The sequence below is a fragment of the Bufo bufo genome, chromosome 6 (genome assembly GCF_905171765.1).
Source record: "Bufo bufo chromosome 6, aBufBuf1.1, whole genome shotgun sequence".
Classification (NCBI taxonomy): Eukaryota; Metazoa; Chordata; class Amphibia; order Anura; family Bufonidae; genus Bufo; species Bufo bufo.
In genome coordinates, this window is record NC_053394.1 from 237264 (window position 1) to 254575 (window position 17312).

General features: G+C 53.0%; 1 protein-coding gene across 1 annotated transcript in view; it reads left to right on the forward strand.

Annotated features, from left to right (window-relative positions):
- The window catches only part of LOC121004788 (minichromosome maintenance complex binding protein), a 119192-nt gene that overhangs the window by 50731 nt on the left and 51149 nt on the right, over positions 1-17312 (forward strand). Inside the window, exons 8-10 of the mRNA XM_040437148.1 lie at positions 8660-8757; positions 9007-9185; positions 9261-9384. Of these exons, the coding sequence (XP_040293082.1) occupies positions 8660-8757; positions 9007-9185; positions 9261-9384 (401 nt within the window). The remainder of the gene's footprint in view (positions 1-8659; positions 8758-9006; positions 9186-9260; positions 9385-17312) is intronic.

The following is a 17312-nucleotide window of genomic DNA, read 5'->3' on the forward strand; positions in this document are numbered from 1 at the left end:
GACCTCAATCCAATAGAAAATCTGTGGTCAGACGTAAAGATCGCTGTTCACAAGCGCAAACATCCAACCTGAAGGAGCCGGAGCTGTTCTGCAAGGAGGAACGGGGGCGGCAATCCCAGCGGTCAGATGTGGCAGGTTGTTAGGCGCCAAAACAAGAAAAAAGTCAAGGGGTCGTGAATACTTTTGCAAGGCACTGTATAATCCTGAGCAGAAGGAACAGAAAATCAAAGAGGCAGGTTCAGGACAAGAGGGGGCACAGAGCTTGCGGGCCATGCCAACGAAGCATGATGTCAGAGGAACCCACTGACTTCTGGCTGGGGGTGTCTGATGTCACTTGAGATGATCTTGAAGACAGTCAACCATTCAAGGACAGCTGGGTTGCTGGTCAAAACACGACCGCTGAATGACACTGGCAGCTCTGGCCTGTCACTGTGACCGCTGCTACCACCCCCCTCTTTTGCTGCTACTTATGCCAGCTCCAGAAAAATTTTGGCCACTGTTCGTTCCCTTTAGAAGGGCCTGGCACCTGTCTGTTGGACATACTGTAACTGTAAGGGTTAAATAGCAGTAGTATCAGGGTGCAATTTCACCCCAATTAAACAATTTGGGATTAACTAATATGCTTATGTATAACAGGAAGTAAACACCCTAAAATCTGTAGTATCAGGCCCCAATCTCACCCCAAATACACAATTAAGGAGGATTGAATTACGTATAAAAGAACGTGAACCCCTCAAAAAATGTAGTATCGGGCCGCAGTTTAACTCCAATAACAAAATCCAGGATTAATGGAATTACTTATGTGTAAAAGAATGCAAACAACCTAAAATCAGTAGTATTAGGACGTCTTTTAACCCCAATTAGTGCGGCAAGGTGTAATAGAATAGCTTTTATTAGCCAAGCTTTACACTGTTCTATTGGCCCCTGCTATCCACCTATAGTGTGGATAAAGCCTCCCTATTATACTCCTACACTATCTCTAAGCTGGCCTTCCTCTCTCCCTATAGTGTGGATAAATCCTCCCTATTATATCCCTACACTATCTCTAAGCTGCCCCTGCACTCTCCCTATAGTGTGGGTAAATCCTCCCTATTATATCCCTACACTATCTCTGTGCTGCCCCTGCACTCTTCCTATAGTGTGGATAAATCCTCCCTATTATATCCCTACACTATCTCTGTGCTGCCCCTGCACTCTCCCTATAGTGTGGCTAATGCCTCCCTATTATATCCCTACACTATCACTAAGCTGTCCCTGCACTCTCCCTATAGTGTAGATAAAGCCACCCTATTATATCCCTACACTATCTCTAAGCTGTCTCTGCTCTCTCCCTATAGTGTGGATAAAGCCTCCCTATTATATCCCTACACTATCTCTAAGCTGTCTCTGCTCTCTCCCTATAGTGTGGATAAAGCCTCCCTATTATATCCCTACACTATCTCTAAGCTGTCCTTCCTCTCTCCCTATAGTGTGGATAAAGCCTCCCTATTATATCCCTACACTATCTCTGTGCTGTCCCGGCTCTCTCCTTATAGTGTGGATAAAGCCTCTCTATTATATCCCTACACTATCTCTGTGCTGCCCCTGCACTCTCCCTATAGTGTGGATAATGCCTCTCTATTATATCCCTACACTATCTCTGTGCTGTCCCTGCTCTCTCCCTATAGTGTGGATAAAGCCTCCCTATTATATCCCTACACTATCTCTGTGCTGTCCCTGCTCTCTCCCTATAGTGTGGATAAAGCCTCCCTATTATATCCCTACACTATCTCTAAGCTGTCTCTGCTCTCTCCCTATAGTGTGGATAAAGCCTCCCTATTATATCCCTACACTATCACTAAGCTGTCCCTGCTCTCTCCATATAGTGTGGATAAAGCCTCCCTATTATATCCCTACACTATCTCTAAGCTGTCCCTGCTCTCTCCCTATAGTGTGGATAAAGCCTCTCTATTATATCCCTACACTATCACTAAGCTGTCCCTGCACTCTCCCTATAGTGTGGATAAAGCCTCCCTATTATATCCCTACACTATCACTAAGCTGTCCCTGCACTCTCCCTATAGTGTGGATAAAGCCTCCCTATTATATCCCTACACTATCACTAAGCTGTCCCTGCACTCTCCCTATAGTGTGGATAAAGCCTCCCTATTATATCCCTACACTATCTCTGTGCTGTCCCTGCACTCCCCCTATAGTGTGGATAAAGCCTCTCTATTATATCCCTACACTATCACTAAGCTGTCCCTGCTCTCTCCCTATAGTGTGGATAAAGCCTCCCTATTATATCCCTACACTATCTCTAAGCTGTCCCTGCACTCTCCCTATAGTGTGGATAAAGCCTCCCTATTATATCCCTACACTATCACTAAGCTGTCCCTGCTCTCTCCCTATAGTGTGGATAAAGCCTCTCTATTATATCCCTACACTATCTCTGAGCTGTCCCTGCACTCTCCCTATAGTGTGGATAAAGCCTCCCTATTATATCCCTACACTATCTCTAAGCTGTCCCTGCTCTCTGCCTATAGTGTGGATAAAGCCTCCCTATTATATCCCTACACTATCTCTGTGCTGTCCCTGCTCTCTCCCTATAGTGTGGATAAATCCTCCCTATTATATCCCTACACTATCACTAAGCTGTCCCTGCTCTCTCCCTATAGTGTGGATAAAGCCTCTCTATTATATCCCTACACTATCACTAAGCTGTCCCTGCACTCTCCCTATAGTGTGGATAAAGCCTCCCTATTATATCCCTACACTATCACTAAGCTGTCCCTGCACTCTCCCTATAGTGTGGATAAAGCCTCCCTATTATATCCCTACACTATCACTAAGCTGTCCCTGCACTCTCCCTATAGTGTGGATAAAGCCTCCCTATTATATCCCTACACTATCTCTGTGCTGTCCCTGCTCTCCCCCTATAGTGTGGATAAAGCCTCTCTATTATATCCCTACACTATCACTAAGCTGTCCCTGCTCTCTCCCTATAGTGTGTATAAAGCCTTCCTATTATATCCCTACACTATCTCTAAGCTGTCCGTGCTCTCTCCCTATAGTGTGGATAAATCCTCCCTATTATATCCCTACACTATCTCTAAGCTATCCCTGCTCTCTCCCTATAGTGTGGATAATGCCTCTCTATTATATCCCTACACTATCGCTAAGCTGTCTCTGCTCTCTCCCTATAGTGTGGATAAATCCTCCCTATTATATCCCTACACTATCACTAAGCTGTCCCTGCACTCTCCCTATAGTGTGGATAAATCCTCCCTATTATATCCCTACATTATCTCTTAGCTGGCCCTGAACTACTTAATAGTAATATTTTGTGAATAGTCTTAATCACTGCCCCTAGTGCCTGTAACGTCTTTCCCTGAACGAAGTTCCCTGTAAAATGGAGACTTTTTTTAGCGCTGTGACATCACAAGGGCTGGCTATCTGCTGATTGGCTGCACAACATTATGGGTGATCCCTCTTTCCAGGTTCTTACTTCCTCTTTCTAACATGTGCAGCAGCAATTTTAGAAAAAATATGATTTGTTACCACGAAGCGCGAGGAAACTCTACTTCGGGATGAATCCAATGTTTCCTGAAATTCGTATGGCTTTCCACTTCGTCAACTTCGATTCTCTCATCTCTATACAAGACCTTTTTGTAAGAAAAGTAATACAAGCAAGGGAAGAGATGCCCACCCCCAGGAACCTTGAAACTAGAGGTTCTCAGAGTCTGCACCTCACCCCAGTGGGTAAACAGGGCGAGTTTATACTTTCCAATGTAAACATTACATAGTCAAAAGTAAATGAAAAAAATCTATACTGTGTATATAACGGAGTCTGTAAGAGGGAACTTACTGGGTGGGCCAGGGATCTAGGCTGGGAGACATGCCCCCCCAACCCCCCCAGCAGAAGAGGTAAAAATGCATCCAAAAAAGGAAGTATCAAAGAGCTATAACGGAGTGGTTACTGAGAAATGTAAGCAAACCTGTACAGGTCTACATCCATGTACACCTGAAGCAAACTCCAAAGTCCTGGTCCAGATACCTAATCTTGAGGATCAGCCAGATGTTTGCAACTTCACTGCATCTTCCAGGTTTGAATGGGTGCTATGGTTTGAATATCGGCCAAATCGGTGATTTATAGCCATGATGGTATGTTGGAAGAAGCCAGGCCAGTTGCTTCTCAAATAGGTAGGATAGTTTCTAGGTGTTGGATAACTTTTACTAGAGCCTTGAAGAGAGAAGGCCACCTCAAAGGGAATCGGCCATTGGTAAGGAATGCCTTCAGCTCCTAGGGCATCTGTTACAGGTTTCAATCTGTGCCTCTTGTTGAGGGTGATGTGAGTTTTTGAAAGCTTCTGGACATAATGTCCTCTGATGCCTACTTCAGGATCTTACCACGATGCTGATGGTTCAGGAGAGATGTTATCCTGACCTTCAATCTAGGGCCGCAATCCATTGAGATCTGACTGGCAATTGTGTAAGTCTGTGGAGGTGGATTCGCCAAAGGAGACAAGGGAGGCTTGAGTTTCTTCAAGGTGCTCCATTCTTCCACAGATTTTTTTCTGATGTCTCACTTAACATCTGTCCATTCCTTCATTACTGGCTTTAAAGCAGATGAAGTTATTTTCTGAAGAGTCTTTGCTAGAACCATCATCATCAGACAAGGGATAATCTGCATTGTCAGCAATATCTGAAGGAGCTGCTCCTAGCTTTGGGTCTCAGATGTCTTCTGTAAGAACATATCCAATTCAGATTGCGCTCTTTTTGGTTTAGAGGCAAGGACTCTTATAGTTTCCCCACTTTGACCATGGTCACAATGTACTAGCAACTGTTTTTGGTCGTATCAAGGATATCTATAATTCGGTGAAAAACAATTAGAGGGGTTTTCACATCTTGCTAATGCCTCCTCACCTGCATCCAGCTCTGCTGTTCACCTCCTGGTCTCCTGCCTCTAAGGCTGGGGGGGCTTAGGCAGTTTGAGTGAAGGCCGTCCACTCCTCTTTCTGACCTCACACTGAGAACTCAGTCCTTGCCTGCTCCTTCATGGAGACAGTATTCCCACTCCATAGTGTCCTCCCCCAGTGTCCATGAACTCCATGGCGTCCTCCCCCAGTGTCCATGAACTCCATGGCGTCCTCCCCCAGTGTCCATGAACTCCATGGCCTCCTCCCCCAGTGTCCATGAACTCCATGGCCTCCTCCCCCAGTGTCCATGAACTCCATGGCCTCCTCCCCCAGTGTCCATGAACTCCATGGCCTCCTCCCCCAGTGTCCATGAACTCCATGGCCTCCTCCCCCAGTGTCCATGAACTCCATGGCCTCCTCCCCCAGTGTCCATGAACTCCATGGCCTCCTCCCCCAGTGTCCATGAACTCCATGGCCTCCTCCCCCAGTGTCCATGAACTCCATGGCCTCCTCCCCCAGTGTCCATGAACTCCATGGCCTCCTCCCCCAGTGTCCATGAACTCCATGGCCTCCTTCCCCAGTGTCCATGAACTCCATGGCGTCCTCCCCCAGTGTCCATGAACTCCATGGCCTCCTCCCCCAGTGTCCATGAACTCCATGGCCTCCTCCCCCAGTGTCCATGAACTCCATAGTACACCTGCCACTCACACAGGCCTTCTGTTCTCCCGGTCCTCAGATGCAGGGCACGTCCTCCAAGTCCAATCTCTGCCGCGCTGCATACAGAGAATGCACGGATCTGTATAAGACCCTCCACTGAAGAAATAAGCTTTGCGCATGCGTGGCAGCGTGCACGTTCAGGACTGCAATGAGCGGCCAGCTGGGTGAAAATAAAGGGTCTTCTGCGCAAGCGCGGCCCCTGGATTCGGGAAAGAAGTGGTGGACGTATCTAATGGTTACCTTCATACAACAATGGGGTAGGAGGGAATGAATTTTGTCAAAAAGGTGGGAATTAGGTACTTTCACACTAGCGTTAAAGTTTTACAGTATTGAGTTCCATCCTTGGGGCTCAATACCGGAAAAGAACTGATCAGTTTTATCCTAATGCATTCTGAATGGTGAACCACCTGTTCAGGAGGCATCAGGACGTCTTCAGTTCAGTCACTCTTACAGTAATTGGCTGGAGAAATTACCGCAGCATGCTGTGGTATTTTGACTGTCCAAAATTCTGGAACTGCCTGTCGGAATCCAACAACGTAAGTGTGAAAGTACCCTTAGATAAAAAATTATCCATGGCACCTAAGTAAAAGCTTACACTATGATCACTGAGATGGGAGTACCCCTTTAAAGAACAGTGTGCGCTGCTTCTCCAATATGGAAGCAGCTACATCTCGGCACCGTCCAAAAGCCGTGCTCCAGGAAACTGAAGCCAGAGGAAATTAGAGCACGTGTCGCTGAAGGGATTAATGTGACACTAGGGTGGTATAACTTGTATACAGATGATTGGGGGGGGGGGGGGGGGACAGCGGCTGCTGTGCGCCGCTGTTCCCTTGCTTACTGCTGCGGTCCTGGGCGCTGTGTTCAGCGGGGATCTGCTGCCATTCCCATTCACCACTGCAGTCCTGGGCTCTGTCTCTGTAGGTTCTGCTGTTCTGGGATCTGCTCCACAGTTTCCTCTCCGCCCTGGCCACAGCATGCTTGCTGCTTGTTTCCTGCAGCACTTCCTTAAGGGCCAGCGCGCGTCACTCCCTGTCATTTATGGATTAGGTCATGTGACCTCGCTGACCAATCCTAGACCCCCTGTACATATACAAGTGGCTCCGCCCCTTCCCAGATGCCTCAGTGTCAAGGTCCTTGTGTCCTGCTAAGGTTTCTGATATCTGCCTGTGTTCCTGGACTCTGCTACCCATCTGATCCCTGCCTGCTAGCCAACCTGGATTGCCTGACCTGTACCTGTGCTGCCTGCCCTGACCTATTGCCTGTCTGACTTCCCCTCTGCCTCATCCTTCGGTCCTGGTTACAACTCGGCCTGATGACCACGCCTGTACCTCTGGTACCTCCTGGTCCACCTGGACCAGCTGCCTCGTGTGCCTATCCTCATCAAGAGGTAGTGACCTGGTGTTCCCCTCGGGAAAGTCTATCCCCGCCAAGGGGTACTGTGAAGATTGAGGGGTTCACTTAGACAACGTCCTTAGAGGAGGTTGAAAACGTGGACCAGTGGGTACACACACCGGCTGTTCATGACCGGGTGGGATGCAGGAGTATCTGGAACAAAAACCAGTATGTGTAGATGGTCAGTGCGGAATATTGCACTCTGGTCTGGTGAGAAACACTTCACTGAGCTATAATAAAAGGCCTGATGTGTGAGAGGGCCCGAACAGATGTGGTAGTCTGAGCTGCCGCGTGGGAGCCCACCTCTTGGACACAATGGGTATACCCTTCCCGCGGGTGTGGTGGCTCAGTTAACGTCTGGGATTCAGACTATGTAACGGGAAATGTAGGCCCAAAAGTCCCATAGATTCAAAAAGGCACCGGTACTAGAATCCCAGGTTCTGTGGTGGTCCTGATGGGTTCAGTAGAGGGCAAAGTATAACTTGCAGAAGCCCTCAAAATTGTGATAAATCATCAGGTAAGATCTTAACCTTCTATGTTCCATTGCTCTCTCACTCATCTGCGTCTTCTCTCCCTGGATTCCTCTGTGTCTTCTTTCTCTCCCTGGATTCCTCTGTGTCTTCTTTCTCTCCCTGGATTCCTCTGTGTCTTCTTTCTCTCCCTGGATTCCTCTGTGTCTTCTTTCTCTCCCTGGATTCCTCTGTGTCTTCTTTCTCTCCCTGGATTCCTCTGTGTCTTCTTTCTCTCCCTGGATTCCTCTGTGTCTTCTTTCTCTCCCTGGATTCCTCTGTGTCTTCTTTCTCTCCCTGGATTCCTCTGTGTCTTCTTTCTCTCCCTGGATTCCTCTGTGTCTTTTTCTTTCTCTCCCTGGATTCCTCTGTGTCTTTTTCTTTCTCTCCCTGGATTCCTCTGTGTCTTTTTCTTTCTCTCCCTGGATTCCTCTGTGTCTTTTTCTTTCTCTCCCTGGATTCCTCTGTCTTTTTCTTTCTCTCCCTGGATTCCTCTGTGTCTTTTTCTTTCTCTCCCCTCTCCCTCTGGATTCCTCTGTGTCTTCTTTCTCTCCCTGGATTCCTCTGTGTCTTTTTCTTTCTCTCCCCTCTCCCTCTGGATTCCTCTGTGTCTTCTTTCTCTCCCTGGATTCCTCTGTGTCTTCTTTCTCTCCCTGGATTCCTCTGTGTCTTCTTTCTCTCCCTGGATTCCTCTGTGTCTTTTTCTTTCTCTCCCCTCTCCCTCTGGATTCCTCTGTGTCTTTTTCTTTCTCTCCCTGGATTCCTCTGTCTTCTTTCTCTCCCTCTGGATTCCTCTGTGTCTTCTTTCTCTCCCTGGATTCCTCTGGATTCCTCTGTGTCTTCTTCTTTCTCTCTGGACTCTCTTGGCAGAGGAGCTGGTCTATCTTGGGAGCTGATAATGGGATGAGGTGAAGGCTCCCCTGCTGAACCTTCGTTTCTTACATCTCCCGGCAGGCGCCCATACATGTATGGTCATTGAAGCTCTTAGGTGGTCCTTAGGCACCTGACAGTCCTTTACTGGTCTCGGGCTGGTTTTTCCCACATGGTTTACCTGAGATGATTCATTTGAGGGGAATGTCTATGGGAGGAGGTGACCCTCGGCCATTGCAGCGTGCTTGGCTATAACAGACTTTTCTGTGGCAGGTGTATGAGAACTGGGAGAGCTTTAAAGTGAATGACGTGTTGGAGGTGTATGGCGTTCTGTCTGTGGAGCCGGCGCTGAGTGTACTGAATGAAGACCGGTAAGTGTCCCCTCACATAGGACACCAGGTCCTGAACATTGGGCATAATCTTAATATATAGTAATAAAGTGCAGATCGCTGCGCACAACATGTCAACCTCACGTTCCAGACTCATGTCATGTGAAGCAGAACCCCACTGTCCACCACAAGGTGCAGCCCGGGTCTCCATCTGTCATGGCTCCGTCTCAGGATATGCATGCCATTGGCCAGAAGGGAATCTGACCCTCGCTTGGGGCCGTTTTCTTGTAGGGACTCTGTGACATCTCTCCTGGACCCCGCAGAGTGTATGGACACCCTAGAGGAGCAGCGGGCACACAGCCCCCCCACATCACTTGTGTCCAGAATCCATGCCATAGTCATCCAGAAACTGCTGCACACAAACCCACTGATCCCAAACTCGGGGTGTGAGACGGAGGAAAGCAAGCAGGGTAAGTAATGGATGCCAACCTTCCAGCCAGCACCTCCTGTGACATCTCGCGTCTCATGTCCTTCTCCATTCTCAGGTGTATCCAGCCTCATGTCTGAGCTGTCGTCTGTGAGAGCAGAACTGCTGGGGTTTCTTACGCATGCGCTGTTGGGGGACAGCCTTGCAGCCGAGTACCTCATCCTCCACCTCATCTCCACTGTGTGAGTACTAATGCCTACTGCGTGCTGAGTGAACCGTCCATTCAGGGATTGTGTGCAGGACATCACTAGGTGACCAATGAGGGGCCGCACTGAATGGTCTGAGGCCCTAAAATCTGCACCTTTTGGACCCAAAGTCTCCCTCCCAAGAGTAGAAATCTCAGCGAGTTGCTGTTCCATCAATGTGCGGCACCGGTGCGTGCTGTGCGGTGCTGTGCGATGTGATGTGCGGCACCGGTGCGTGCTGTGCGGGTGTGCGATGTGCGGCTGTGCGATGTGCGGCGATGTGCGTGCTGTGCGATGTGCGGCACCGGTGCGTGCTGTGCGGCACCGGTGCGGCTGTGCGATGTGCGGCACCGGTGCGTGCTGTGCGGCACCGGTGCGGCTGTGCGATGTGCGGCACCGGTGCGTGCTGTGCGGGTGTGCGATGTGCGGCACCGGTGCGGCTGTGCGATGTGCGGCACCGGTGCGTGCTGTGCGATGTGCGGCACCGGTGCGTGCTGTGCGATGTGCGGCACCGGTGCGTGCTGTGCGATGTGCGGCACCGGTGCGTGCTGTGCGATGTGCGGCACCGGTGCGTGCTGTGCGATGTGCGGCACCGGTGCGTGCTGTGCGATGTGCGGCACCGGTGCGTGCTGTGCGATGTGCGGCACCGGTGCGTGCTGTGCGATGTGCGGCACCGGTGCGTGCTGTGCGATGTGCGGCACCGGTGCGTGCTGTGCGATGTGCGGTGCTGTGCGATGTGCGGCACCGGTGCGTGCTGTGCGATGTGCGGCACCGGTGCGTGCTGTGCGATGTGCGGCACCGGTGCGTGCTGTGCGATGTGCGGCACCGGTGCGTGCTGTGCGATGTGCGGGTCCGGTGCGTGCTGTGCGATGTGCGGCACCGGTGCGTGCTGTGCGATGTGCGGCACCGGTGCGTGCTGTGCGATGTGCGGCACCGGTGCGTGCTGTGCGATGTGCGGCACCGGTGCGATGTGCGGCACCGGTGCGTGCTGTGCGGCACCGGTGCGTGCTGTGCGGCACCGGTGCGTGCTGTGCGATGTGCGGCACCGGTGCGTGCTGTGCGATGTGCGGCACCGGTGCGTGCTGTGCGATGTGCGGCACCGGTGCGTGCTGTGCGATGTGCGGCACCGGTGCGTGCTGTGCGATGTGCGGCACCGGTGCGTGCTGTGCGATGTGCGGCACCGGTGCGTGCTGTGCGATGTGCGGCACCGGTGCGTGCTGTGCGATGTGCGGCACCGGTGCGATGTGCGGCACCGGTGCGATGTGCGGCACCGGTGCGTGCTGTGCGATGTGCGGCACCGGTGCGATGTGCGGCACCGGTGCGATGTGCGGCACCGGTGCGATGTGCGGCACCGGTGCGATGTGCGGCACCGGTGCGATGTGCGGCACCGGTGCGTGCTGTGCGGCACCGGTGCGTGCTGTGCGATGTGCGGCACCGGTGCGATGTGCGGCACCGGTGCGATGTGCGGCACCGGTGCGTGCTGTGCGATGTGCGGCACCGGTGCGATGTGCGGCACCGGTGCGATGTGCGGCACCGGTGCGATGTGCGGCACCGGTGCGATGTGCGGCACCGGTGCGATGTGCGGCACCGGTGCGTGCTGTGCCATGTGCGGCACCGGTGCGTGCTGTGCGATGTGCGGCACCGGTGCGATGTGCGGCACCGGTGCGATGTGCGGCACCGGTGCGATGTGCGGCACCGGTGCGTGCTGTGCGGCACCGGTGCGTGCTGTGCGATGTGCGGCACCGGTGCGATGTGCGGCACCGGTGCGATGTGCGGCACCGGTGCGTGCTGTGCGGCACCGGTGCGTGCTGTGCGATGTGCGGCACCGGTGCGATGTGCGGCACCGGTGCGATGTGCGGCACCGGTGCGATGTGCGGCACCGGTGCGATGTGCGGCACCGGTGCGTGCTGTGCGGCACCGGTGCGTGCTGTGCGATGTGCGGCACCGGTGCGTGCTGTGCGATGTGCGGCACCGGTGCGTGCTGTGCGATGTGCGGCACCGGTGCGTGCTGTGCTATGTGCGGCACCGGTGCGTGCTGTGCGATGTGCGGCACCGGTGCGTGCTGTGCGATGTGCGGCACCGGTGCGTGCTGTGCGATGTGCGGCACCGGTGCGTGCTGTGCGATGTGCGGCACCGGTGCGTGCTGTGCGATGTGCGGCACCGGTGCGTGCTGTGCGATGTGCGGCACCGGTGCGTGCTGTGCGATGTGCGGCACCGGTGCGTGCTGTGCGATGTGCGGCACCGGTGCGTGCTGTGCGATGTGCGGCACCGGTGCGTGCTGTGCGATGTGCGGCACCGGTGCGTGCTGTGCGATGTGCGGCACCGGTGCGTGCTGTGCGATGTGCGGCACCGGTGCGTGCTGTGCGGCACCGGTGCGTGCTGTGCGATGTGCGGCACCGGTGCGCGGCTGTGCGGCTGTGCAATGTGCGGCACCGGTGCGTGCTGTGCGGCTGTGCAATGTGCGGCACCGGTGCATGCTGCGTTGTCTGAGATAGTAGGGTCTGAGTATACATGCGGGGTCTTCTTCCAGATCTGTTGGGCTTTGCCGTGGTTATGGACGGGAACCGTGTGCAATCGGAATATCCTGTGATCATGAACTCAGACGTCACTACCTTTATTGTAATCGTGTTCCTCGGCATTTCCTACGGTGGCCAACTCCTCGCCGCAACTCTTTCATTAGTGTTTGTACCTTTAGGGCAGTTCTAGGAGCAGGAAGGAGACGTAGATGTCTTTATGTTACTTATTCGCCTCCAAGCCACTTCTCGCTTTGGTTCAAAAAGTGAATCAGAAATTGCCACAAAAACTGTGCGACCCTAAAAGTCTACTTCTTACTGTTGGTCGTGGACTGTTAGGCGCCTTCTTTTCATTTGCCTTTTACTGCTTTAAAAATTATTTTATTTTTCTTCATAAGTATTAGGGTTAGGAAGAAAAAGGTATCAAAACTTTTGGTGACATGTCGGGGGGCAGCTGTAGAGGCCGTGTTTATTGTAATAGGAGACCCAGCGGTTAAATGTGAACTGCGGGGGCTGTCGGCAGCGGGGGCCTCCTGGGCCACGAGGTGGATCTATCAATGGCCACACGGTCTGGACACAAGGAGAAGACACAGCCGTTCTCAACTGCAAGTTGTAAACCCTTTTTTCTTCCTAAAAACGGATTAGTCGCGTTTTCCCCATTATATGGTGTCCTCGGGGGATTGGGCAGTGCTGCCCTGTAATGGGTGATTGGGCAATGCTGCCATGTAATGGTTGAACATTGGCATCCTCAGGGTATTGGGCAGTGCTGCCATGTAATGGTTGAACATTGGCATCCTCAGGGTATTGGGCAGTGCTGCCATGTAATGGTTGAACATTGGCGTCCTCAGGGGATTGGGCAGTGCTGCCATGTAATGGTTGAACATTGGCGTCCTCGGGGGATTGGGCAGTGCTGCCATGTAATGGTTGAACATTGGCATCCTCAGGGTATTGGGCAGTGCTGCCATGTAATGGGGAAACATTGGCGTCCTCAGGGGATTGGGCAGTGCTGCCCTGTAATGGTTGAACATTGGCGCCCTCGGGGGATTGGGCAGTGCTGCCATGTAATGGTTGAACATTGGCGTCCTCGGGGGATTGGGCAGTGCTGCCATGTAATGGGGAAACATAGGCGTCCTCGGGGTATTGGGCAGTGCTGCCATGTAATGGGGAAACATTGGCATCCTCAGGGGATTGGGCAGTGCTGCCATGTAATGGTAAAACATTGGCATCCTCAGGGGATTGGGCAGTGCTGCCATGTAATGGGGAAACATTGGCGTCCTCAGGGGATTGGGCAGTGCTGCCATGTAATGGTTGAACATTGGCGCCCTCAGTGGATTGGGCAGTGCTGCCATGTAATGGTTGAACATTGGCGTCCTCAGGGGATTGGGCAGTGCTGCCATGTAATGGTTGAACATTGGCATCCTCAGGGGATTGGGCAGTGCTGCCATGTAATGGGGAAACATAGGCATCCTCAGGGGATTGGGCAGTGCTGCCATGTAATGGGGAAACATTGGCATCCTCAGGGGATTGGGCAGTGCTGCCATGTAATGGTAAAACATTGGCATCCTCAGGGGATTGGGCAGTGCTGCCATGTAATGGGGAAACATTGGCGTCCTCAGGGGATTGGGCAGTGCTGCCATGTAATGGGGAAACATTGGCGTCCTCAGGGGATTGGGCAGTGCTGCCATGTAATGGGGAAACATAGGCATCCTCAGGGGATTGGGCAGTGCTGCCATGTAATGGTTGAACATTGGCGTCCCCGGGGGATTGGGCAGTGCTGCCATGTAATGGTAAAACATTGGCGTCCTTGGGGGATTGGGCAGTGCTGCCATGTAATGGTTGAACATTGGCGCCCTCAGGGGATTGGGCAGTGCTGCCCTGTAATGGTAAAACATTGGCGTCCTTGGGGGATTGGGCAGTGCTGCCCTGTAATGGTAAAACATTGGCGTCCTCGGGGGATTGGGCAGTGCTGCCATGTAATGGTAAAACATTGGCATCCTCAGGGGATTGGGCAGTGCTGCCCTGTAATGGTTGAACATTGGCGCCCTCAGGGGATTGGGCAGTGCTGCCCTGTAATGGTAAAACATTGGCGCCCTCAGGGGATTGGGCAGTGCTGCCCTGTAATGGTTGAACATTGGCGCCCTCAGGGGATTGGGCAGTGCTGCCATGTAATGGTTGAACATTGCCGCCCTCATGGGATTGGGCAGTGCTGCCATGTAATGGTTGAACATTGGCGCCCTCGGGGGATTGGGCAGTGCTGCCCTGTTATGGGGAAACATTGGCGCCCTCGGGGGATTGGGCAGTGCTGCCATGTAATGGTTGAACATTGGCGCCCTCGGGGGATTGGGCAGTGCTGCCATGTAATGGTTGAACATTGGTGCCCTCAGGGGATTGGGCAGTGCTGCCATGTAATGGGGAAACATAGGCGCCCTCAGGGGATTGGGCAGTGCTGCCATGTAATGGGGAAACATAGGCGCCCTCAGGGGATTGGGCAGTGCTGCCATGTAATGGTTGAACATTGGCGCCCTCGGGGGATTGGGCAGTGCTGCCCTGTTATGGGGAAACATTGGCGCCCTCGGGGGATTGGGCAGTGCTGCCATGTAATGGTTGAACATTGGCGCCCTCGGGGGATTGGGCAGTGCTGCCATGTAATGGTTGAACATTGGTGCCCTCAGGGGATTGGGCAGTGCTGCCATGTAATGGGGAAACATAGGCGCCCTCAGGGGATTGGGCAGTGCTGCCATGTAATGGGGAAACTTTGGCATCCTCAGGGGATTGGGCAGTGCTGCCATGTAATGGGGAAACATTGGCGTCCTCAGGGGATTGGGCAGTGCTGCCATGTAATGGTTGAACATTGGCGCCCTCGGGGGATTGGGCAGTGCTGCCCTGTTATGGGGAAACATTGGCGCCCTCGGGGGATTGGGCAGTGCTGCCATGTAATGGTTGAACATTGGCGCCCTCGGGGGATTGGGCAGTGCTGCCATGTAATGGTTGAACATTGGTGCCCTCAGGGGATTGGGCAGTGCTGCCATGTAATGGGGAAACATAGGCGCCCTCAGGGAATTGGGCAGTGCTGCCATGTAATGGGGAAACATAGGCGCCCTCAGGGGATTGGGCAGTGCTGCCATGTAATGGGGAAACTTTGGCATCCTCAGGGGATTGGGCAGTGCTGCCATGTAATGGTTGAACATTGGCGCCCTCGGGGGATTGGGCAGTGCTGCCATGTAATGGTTGAACATTGGCGTCCTCGGGGGATTGGGCAGTGCTGCCATGTAATGGTTGAACATTGGCGTCCTCAGGGGATTGGGCAGTGCTGCCATGTAATGGTTGAACATTGGCGCCCTCGGGGGATTGGGCAGTGCTGCCATGTAATGGTTGAACATTGGCGCCCTCGGGGGATTACTCTGCCTCCTATTACATAAACACAGCCTCTACAGCTGTCCCTAAGGGCTCATTCACACGACCATGTGAAGCCGTACCCGTCCAATGCAAATTGCGGTCCGCAACGCACGGGCACCGTCCGTGGGGCGGCCGCATGGGGATCGTGGACCCATTAACTTGAATAGGTCCGCGATCTCTCCGTTCCGCAAAAAGATAGAGCATGTTCTATCTTTTTTGCGGTGGGGAGGCACAGAACGGAACCCCACATTTAGGGCAGCACATGTTCATGTGAACGAGCCCTAAATCAGATTGGTCTTGCTGCCCCCTGATGTTTTAAAGGGGTTGTCTCATCATAGACGATGGGGGCATATCGCTAGGTGCGGGTACCACCGATGGGACCTGCACCTATATTGAGAACGGAGCCCCGCAAGGTGTTGGACTCTGGTCCATCCAACACTAAGCCGGCTCCCCATAGAAGTAAATGGGAGTGGACCGCGCATGCGTGGACCCCACTCCCATTCATTTCCATGGGGTCGACAGAAATAGCAGAGCCAGCGCTCTATTTTCAAAGGCCCCATAGAGAATGAATGGAGGGCGGCTGCGCATGCGCAGTGCGCCCTCCTTCACTTGCAGGGCTCCGTTTTCGATATAGGTGCAGGTCCCGGCGTGGGACCTGCACCTATAAGTCAAAGGGGGCATTTCCTAGCGATAAGCCCCCATTGTCCGTGATGAGACGACCCCTTTGTTAGCTTTTTCTTCCTCTCCGTAATACTTGTAATGAAGAAAAATAAAAGTGAATTTTTAAATGAGTAAAAGGCAAATGAAAAGAAGGCGCCTAACGGTCAATGACCAGCCGTAATAAGTATATAATAGGCCACCAAACTGTGCGACGCCTTCCTATAACAGATCACCAACATTTCACACGACATAAGTCACTAGTAGAGGTGACCAGTGCGAGATGTCAGCCCCATAGAGGACCCCATCACACAGGAGGACCCCATCACACAGGAGGACCCCATCACACAGGAGGACCCCATTACACAGGAGGACCCCATTACACAGGAGGACCCCATCACACAGGAGGACCCCATCACACAGGAGGACCCCATCACACAGGAGGACCCCATCACACAGGAGGACCCCATCACACAGGAGGACCCCATTACACAGGAGGACCCCATTACACAGGAGGACCCCATTACACAGGAGGACCCCATTACACAGGAGGACCCCATTACACAGGAGGATCCCATCACACAGGAGGACCCCATCACACAGGAGGACCCCATCACACAGGAGGATCCCATCACACAGGAGGATCCCATCACACAGGAGGATCCCATCACACAGGAGGACCCCATCACACAGGAGGACCCCATCACACAGGAGGACCCCATCACACAGGAGGACCCCATCACACAGGAGGACCCCATCACACAGGAGGATCCCATCACACAGGAGGATCCCATCACACAGGAGGATCCCATCACACAGGAGGATCCCATCACACAGGAGGACCCCATCACACAGGAGGACCCCATCACACAGGAGGACCCCATCACACAGGAGGACCCCATCACACAGGAGGACCCCATCACACAGGAGGACCCCATCACACAGGAGGACCCCATCACACAGGAGGACCCCATCACACAGGAGGACCCCATCACACAGGAGGACCCCATCACACAGGAGGATCCCATCACACAGAAGGATCCCATTACTCACTGTATGCAGAGGGGAGGGGTGAGGAGTGAGCAGGAGCGCACATCCTCCTCCGTGATTTACTGCAGAGTCTGTTTACAGGTTAGTGTTGGGGAATTAGCGAATCGACTTCGGATGAAACCTGCTGTAGGTAGCGGGAGCTCCGTACACTACTAGAATGTATTGGCTCCGATGAGCCGAAGTTATTGCTTGGAACCGAACCCAAGTTCGGGAAATGTTTTTTTTACAGTAGATTATTTGTGCGAAGTCTCGTGAGACTTAACGAAGCGGTAACTTCGGCTCATCTGAGGCAATGCCTCCGAAGTCGAT